This window comes from Melampsora larici-populina, assembly GCF_000204055.1.
Source record: "Melampsora larici-populina 98AG31 unplaced genomic scaffold MELLAscaffold_104, whole genome shotgun sequence".
Lineage (NCBI taxonomy): Eukaryota > Fungi > Basidiomycota > Pucciniomycetes > Pucciniales > Melampsoraceae > Melampsora > Melampsora laricis-populina.
In genome coordinates this window covers 85,255-93,693 of record NW_006768868.1, presented here as the reverse complement: position 1 = coordinate 93,693, position 8,439 = coordinate 85,255, and the positions used below count along the sequence as shown (strand labels likewise).

The following is an 8,439-nucleotide window of genomic DNA, read 5'->3' as shown; positions in this document are numbered from 1 at the left end:
ACAGGTACTTTTGTCAGTTCGAATGAAAATGGCATGTTTGTGTTAGATACGAAGTTGAGCGGGCAGTTCGGAAGGGAGAAGATTATTTTAATGTCTGATTCTTTTTGGAATGGGAGTGCTGGTAGCCTACACCAAAGTCCAGCTCGACCAGAGGTTTTATGTCATCACAGGTTGTTCACCACCATTGTGAGATGTCACCTGTGAGCGCTGAACTGGGTTACTCATGTGTGCTTAGGTTTTGTACTTTCACCGTACACTCCCTCGTTTCCTTCGGGGAAACAATCAAACTCAGCTGAAACCTGCACTAAGCTCAACATGAGGAACGGTTCAAGTGAACCCAGCTATGAAATAGAACCGCTGATCGATGATCATTTGATCAGCATGCTCATGCGAAAAGGTCGGCTGAGGCCGGCTGTTTGTAGAGCTCAAACAACCCAAGAATCCACTTTACTACGAGGAACGCGTTCTGGCACTCAGCTTGGGTGAATATTCAGTACGACCCTTTGTAGAATCGTCTCCCGGTCAAGGGAATGAGAAAAAACCAGAACAGCTGGCTTAACAACAAGCCAACCCCCGGACCTCCTCTATCGGTGTCGGTGGTCTGATGGATTCGAAAGCTACGCTGTCCGAAACAGTTCATTGTGAGTCGGATAGCTGCTCAGCTCTCAGATACGAGTGAGATTGACAATAGATCCTTTAAAGATCACATACGAGAGCATTTCAAGAAGAGATTTTTCTGCTCCTCTATCAGTTGATTGATCTCATACGATCATTATCCGCCAGTCTAAAGTTTGTTAATTTAAGATCGCCCCCATGCTCATCCACGTAATTTATTCATCTCATAAATCCAGAAAATATCATTAGGCACTATTAAGAATTAACCGACTTGAAAGTGATGAGCATGTTTTTAATAAATTTATTTTCAATACTCTCAATGGATCGAGACACAAAGAATAACTACAATAACTCATAAGCCTTCATAGGTTTTGTTTTATCAAGTTAGGCACAACACATTGTCAATCTCATAATTTAACTTTTGGGGGGTTAGAAAGTGGACAATAGTTTTTATTCAACATAGACAAGTCTACAAGTTTAATCACTGACTTGATTTAAGAATGGGAAATTTAACACAAGGATATCTCTTCCTATCTCTCTTTTTTGTCACCTTATGAATCCCAATTTCCAAATGGAAGCAACACTATCTTATACACCAGGATCAGTATCATCTGTGAAGGAACTCTATGAATATTGAAAAACATTAGTAAACGTGCAGACGTGAAAAGTGGAAATTGTATCACTCACCAAATTTGATAAGCTGGCAATTGAATAAGTGGGTTCACTGATGCCAAATCTGCCAGCAGGATTCTTGATTGCGACAATGTGACCCGTCAAGAAGCGAGTATCTACTACACAAAGGCTACTTGGGTTGGCATAGGTTATTGTGGCTTTGAGATACGGATAGCGTAGAAAGAAGTTTTTCTCAGAATCTTGACCATTCAACGGTGAAAAAGGATTAACCAATAAAAAGATTCCATTGGGGACAGCTTCAGTGCAGAATATAGCCTGAATCTTGCCAAAGCGCGCCTGCCCTTGAGCACAATACTCAATCGTGCTATTGCCTTCATGGATAGACTCGACTGTATAGTTCTTGCGCACAATTCTCAATCTCTTGATGGTTTTCACCAAAGATGGCAGATTTGGATAACCAGAAAAGGTATCCATGGAATCAGCAAACACACCATAGTCCGCTTTCAAGTCATTGTTCATATAGTCGAGCCAAGTATGGTATGCAGCAACATCTAGAGTTGTGTGATCAGACCAGCAAGGCTCTTGGGCACCTCCAAGTTGCGCGAGAGCTCGATCCCGAATATTTGGCTCGGCTTGATTGAGAAAATTCGGTGCTTGATCCAAGACCGCACGCAAAAGTCCACGCCGAATGTAGTTTTCACACATCGTCTTATCTATCTCAGCTGTTCAAAACTCTTTAGTCTGATTTGATGAATCTGTGAGGTGAAAAATGTGCTTACTCAGATGTTTATTTGTAGAAGTTCGGGACATAACTCCATTTGAACGTTCTCCAGCATAAGTAGCAGTTTGTGATGGAGGTCCGAAAAGGACGGCAATGTCTGGTAGGTGTTGCGCAAAATGTAGATTAGGTTTTACACTGACATGAGGCCAATGAGTTACGAGATGTTGCCGAAACTTTTGGATAGCTGTCTGCAATCGTGGTCCATCGCTGTGATGAAAAGTCCGAGAAACTGCCAAGTTTGTGATCTCGACAGCATTTATGATACTCTGCCCCATGATTTGTCGCTTGGGATCATCAGAAAAATAAAGGTCGGGAATGGTAACAAGAACCATGAAGATGGTATACAACGTTAGCCACTCTGAAGCCTTTGGAGTTCCCGACTTTGGCATCCCAACCTTGATAGGAAGTCTGGCCATCCAAGAAGGAGTTATGGATTTTCGAATGGCGTCCTGCAAACGTTGTAGATCTAAAGGGGTGAGTGTAATACTATCGGATGGTACTAGGGGTCTTTGACCGCTATGTTTCTTGGATTTCTTGGATACTTTCGCGCCTCGCAACCGTTTTATTGGTCTAGGAGGTGGGGATGATCCACGCACTGTATCTTCTGAGTCGGTATCGGTGTCAATTGTCTTAATTGTCTTCCTCTTCCTTTGCCGAGTTTTCAAACTGCTGCTAGATGCCACACCATCAGCAACATTTGCATTTGACGCTAGAGAGTCTATGCGCTGTTCGTTTTCAGACAGCTTGCACTTTCGCGGTAAGAATTCACGGGTGCTGCTGCTAGATCGCCTGGACGAACCATCTTGGATGTCTGTATCGTTTCAAAGCTGTCCAGTAGACTACGTTCGTTATCAATAGATGATGAAGATGAGTCTGCAAGGGGGGCCGAAGTGCATGTAGTATCTTGGGATTTTTTTCCGAGATGTTCTTCATTACTATCCTCATCATCAGATTGAGAGTTCAGAGCTTGACCTTCGTCTTCCTCGACTCCAGAAGAGGTATTTTGAGCTAAGTTCTGAGTATCTTCTTCATGAAAGCCTTCGTAAATTCCTTTCACTGCCAGCATTAAATAGGTTCCCTGGTCGGAACATGACCTAGGCTGGGAATATCATTGAGAGAAGAATGGAGCATCACATCATCTCGCACTGCACATCTGAGCCATAAAGCATACACTACATATGTGCAAACATCTGAGTAAATCCTTAGCTATCAGCTACATACAGGTCCGCTCAGTTATCTGCTCATCTAGATAAGAAAATCATGTGTAATACATGCTGTAACTTTGTTCAGATTGAGACACACATTTCAAAATATTGACTACATATATCACAATGGCTACTCAGGCAATATTCATGGAACTGTGTAACAGTAGCAGAATGGGAATCTGATCACTAGGACCCATATTCCCATCTGGGAACCTCTTTAATGCTGGAAGTGTTTGTCCGCGTTGGATTTCTGTAATGCTTTCAACAACTCTCCAGCGCCGGCTATATCCAAGTAAGAAGTTGCGTGCTCTTTGAGAATTCCAAGGAGAATACAGTGCATGATATCAATAGTGATGAAATCGGTTAACCTCCAGTAAGGCAATTCAGAGAAAACACAGTATCGAAGGCCATACGAATCGAAGATCTTGTTTTGATCAGCCAGCGTGTTTGCATCTCTCCACTCCTCGGCGTGGTTTTGGGTGCATGACTTCGTGGGCCACTTGCTGATGTCGATCTCGGATAAGCTTTTGTAAAATAAACCACAATGGGGACAAAAGTGCTTGGCTCGAACACCAGCAAAGCCAGTCATCTTTCTCATACCAAGCAAGTCAGCCATCAGTGGCCATAGAGCAACCCGGATTTGCCGACCCCCCGGAAACCTTGATGTTGCTGAGAAGTGAACACCTCTCCAAAGTTCTTGAAGTTCAGCCACTAAAGGTCTCAATAAATGATTCATTTCCTCTGTTTCGGGCTCGTCCGGACCTGGGATTGTTCCAAACAGACACGTATATTCGGTTTTGAGTCGAATTTCAGGTGGTAGATTGAAACAGATAAGCAGTAAATTCCCAGTAGAGATTTTTCGTCGAGAGCCATTGCCGTACGGGTTGAACCAGTCGCAATAGAGACCAAGGACAAGATTCCCACTTGTACTAGTGTAACACTGGCCTTCCGAATCTTGGAAAGTCCTCCACACATGTCCATCCCATATATCAGTCATTGGCGATAAATTGGACGGTTCGGGGCGGCGTAAAGATGCATCCAAGTCCTCTTCGAAGCGGGGCAACGATAACATTTTTGCTAACCAAACTTTCAAAGACTGATAATAAAATGTTTTTCGGGGCTTATCCAGCTCAGATTCATAAAGCTTTGCATTACATGGGCTGCGAGTGATTTCTTTCAAATTCTGCCTGGTTCGAGTCGGGTCCTTCAAAAACCGCATATTATCGCATATCAACTTTCTGCCATCATCCGTTGCTGGAAGTGGTGCGCCATGCAATGCAAAGCATTCAGGACAGCAGACTTGAGACTGAAGTTCCACATTCAAATTCAGCTTGTCAAACACTGTAGGAAGTGTCACAGGTATCTGTTTCCAAATGGGCGGTCCAGCGTAATCCGTTTCTTTAAGGGATTGTTCCAACTGGAGTCGAGAAAAATGTAAAGACTGGCGACACTCTGAATGACTGCTATTTGAGACGATGTTACTATGAGCCACCTTCAGCATAGGAATAAGACAGGATGGATGCCTGAGATAAACCTCCGGGAATCTGAATGATGAAGTATCAAAAAGGGCTGTGGAAGGAGAAATCTCTTGAGTCTGAAATCTGGATTCGCTGGTGGGAACGCCATCGGGGACGGGATTCGTAACCGAGGGAATTTGCGGCCTTTGGCTTGTAGTAAGATCCCTTCCGGCAGAGGCATTCGATTGATAGCTAGCAGATGCGAAGGTTTGTTGTCGGTTGGGGATGTCTCCAGTATTGGGAGACCTTCGCCGTATCTACAAAGCAGGACTGTAAGTGAGGACACAGTCTAGACGAGACACAAAAAGATTGCATCACATACCCTGCCATGTTCAGACCTGCGAATCTGTTCTTGTTTTTCTTTCAACTTGTTGGCGTGCGCTCGTGCACTTTTCGTACCTCGATGTACCCCTGGGTAGAGCTTCCCTTCGAGTTCGAAGCTTCGAGTACCACATCCTAGCTCCACGCAAGTGCAGGGAGGGGGCTTAGGGGCCGATCCCATAGTTTTGACGACAAGTTCTGACCGCAAGAGAAAAGATGAGAAAAGATGAGCGAAGATTTGGGCTCCAGAGAGCTCCAGAGTCCCAATCCGGTTACACAGGCAATATCTTGTCAATTTACATACTCTGGTTCACGTGCCCTGTCACCCTGGTACCAAATCATTGATCAACGAGACACCTGCTTAGTTATGTTTTAAGGTGGGTCATGTTGATCATTTCAATCGCCATATGTACACATCAGAGTCTACTCAACTAAGTATCATGTTCATTCTTTCTTAACACGAGTTACACGAGTCAATGAAAGACTTTTTCTTTCGTGATATCCACCTCTACACGAAAATATTCATTTTTGTTTTGTTTTGAATCCAACTTCTTTTTTAAGAAATCCAAAAAATCCAATCCTAATCACCAGCAAACTTACAGGTGTCAATGATTAAGATCGTGGATGAAATAACATTGAGTAAGTAAAGTAGCTTCATCACCGTATTCAAACAAATCTAAATCTAAATCTTACAAATGAGTTTTGAACTGAATGATAGAAATTGACATAGAACGGGATATACTTACAAACCTCTACTCCCTGAACTATGGTTAAAGGAGGGAAGATTCGCTACTAGTACTAAGTGCATTGAAAAAACAAGTCCTTGTATCACGTTCTGATCATCAGGATTCAGAGTCGGTGTTCAGAGTATGTAGTAGTATCAGAATTATAAGTAATGATTGGTAGAATACTACCAATGAATCCGAGCAAGAGATGTTACGATGGTATTAAAAAAATATACACAAAGAAAATAGGATCATGAAGAGGGCTATGTACATACCATCATGATGAGAAGTTACCAACAAATAGAAATCACTAGACACATATACCTCCAAAATTGATGAGTTATATACAGCATCTCGGGTAAACATTGGATACAAAGAAAAATAGAGAGGTGTGTAGCGAACATAAAATGAAAAGTCTGAGAATGTTTGTGCAACTGATGAGATGATACGGGAAAAACTGAATCACATAAGTAAACAAAAGATCGATGCCTTCCGGATGGCGCAGGTAAACAGTAAAGTCAGCAATCAATTCTTGAGGAGAAAGTTGAACAAAACCTACATCTCAAATTTCCATTCGATTTAGCCATATAAGATGCCATAGGTGCTTCTCACAACATCTTGATAAGTTTTAACCAGCTCAGTCTTTGACATTCTTTTGCGCAGGTAGTAGCCCGGGTCAAAGTGCTCAATCAGAGCTCTCAGAACTCTTCGTGTAGTGGAATAGTCCCAGAGACTGCATTCGGGGAACATATACTGGATGAGATGGTCAGGCAGAGTAAGTGCCTTGCGCCAGAACCGGGGATCCTCCTCTAGAGAGACCCGCATCCTCAAATTCCTCTTGATTGGCCGGTTGTGCTGGTGATTGACTGAGGCTGCTCGGCGACGTGGGTTCCGTCTTTGACCAACGTGATTCACCGGTTGATGCATTCTGGCAACCGGTGGTGTATTGGCTGCTCGACGACGTGGGTTCCGTCTTTGACCAACATGATTCACCGGTTCATGCATTCTGTCAATCTGTGGTGAAGCACATCTGTCAACGTCCTGCGAGTGATTAATCAAAGCTCTTGGACGTACTCGGTTTCGATTGCGGGTGTTCTTGATGTTCTTGATTTCGACATAGACATTACCCGTAATATTCACATTTTGAATTCGGATGGCCATCACTAGAAGGTCATAGAAAACCATAATGTCAAGACAAATCAGAAACTAACAGACATCATCACGCTGACAGTTAGGGAAATAAAGATAACATGCCTCTGAGTATCAGTATTTGAAGCTACTGGGATATAGACTAGTTGCAAACAGAACGAATTGGGCCTGAGACAAAAGAAGCAATTTGATAAGCATATTATGGAGCAAGATATGGATGAGAACGCGGACAAAACTTACGTTCTTGATAGCGTGAGAGGTATCCAATAGAGAGATCTGTACAGAAATAGATGGACCGTTCAGAGGATAAAATGAAAAACTATTCACAAGATAGACTTCAGTTTTGAGTAGAACAGATTCAAGAAAAACCATAATTTCAAGACAAATCAGAAACTAACAGACATCATCACACTGACAGTGAGGGAAAGAAAGATAACATACCTCTGAATATTAGTATTTGAGCCTACTGGGAAAGACTATTTGAAAACAGAACAAAGTGAGCCTGAGAAGAGAGAAGCAATTTGGTAAGCATAGTATGGAGAAAGATAGGAATGAGAACGTTTACGAAACTGACGTTGTTGATAGCGTGATTTTGAACAGAAAAAAATGGACCGTTCAGAGGTCACGATGAAAAACTGGTTACAAAAGAGACTTCAGTTTTGAGTGGACTCTAAGTAGAACAGAAACTTGAGGGCTATATAACAATGCCGCGTCATGTAGTCCATATCTTCTGTCGTCTGGTATTTGGAAATTTCGGCTCAATCCGTTTGTGTATGCCGGTGATAATTGTGCGTAATTTTTCTTTTTGATTTTTAGAAAGGGCCGGTACAAGGTGAAAAAGGCTATGTTGACACCTATGTAGTTGACACTGGAGAGTGGAAGGTCTATGGTTAGTTGTGATCGGTGGGTATCATGCCACTTGGGTTATGAAGGGCGCTGATTGTGTAGTTGAGAGTTCCCGAAGTAGTGAGAATCAAAATCAATAAAGAGGGTCAGAAACGTCTCCAGAAAAGACAAAGAATCAGAAATGGAGAAAAGAAGGACGCACTCACGGTGAAAAGCCAAAAGGACAGGACAATCAGATTGGCGGCAGCGGCCAGGATAGTGCGTAGAAGGTCACGGCGAGTGGTGTGCAGAAGAAAAAGAAGTAGATCGGGAGGGTACACACGAGAGGAGGTGTAAAAAGGGGGTCGTGAACAGACAAGAAAGAAAGAGATGATTGATATCACCGGTTTTCCCCCAAACACAATCTGTTTTCCTTGGGGAGGGACATTTTTACACCGTGCCATTTACACCGACTTTTTCGGTGTAAAATCGAAAAGGTGTAAAATTACCAAATGACCCCCTTATTTGGTAATTTTACACCGTTTCGATTTTTTTTTCGTCAGTGTAAGATTTTTATGTGGGAAAACTTTCGGTGTAAAACTCTTGTACCCGGTCGTGATATCGAATTTTACACCGGAGGATTTACACCGAAAACTTTCGGTGTAAAA

The 8,439-nt window shown here is 42.7% G+C and overlaps 1 protein-coding gene across 1 annotated transcript; it reads right to left on the bottom strand.

The window, feature by feature from the left end:
• Positions 1–5,677: 5,677 nt before the first annotated feature.
• MELLADRAFT_113985 (uncharacterized protein) lies at positions 5,678–7,478 on the bottom strand (the record flags this gene model as incomplete). Its single annotated transcript, XM_007418761.1, has 6 exons — positions 5,678–5,754; positions 5,819–5,836; positions 6,073–6,121; positions 6,410–6,960; positions 7,187–7,222; positions 7,424–7,478. 6 exons carry the CDS (start codon positions 7,476–7,478, stop codon positions 5,678–5,680), a joined length of 786 nt encoding a protein of 261 aa, XP_007418823.1.
• Positions 7,479–8,439: the final 961 nt, after the last annotated feature.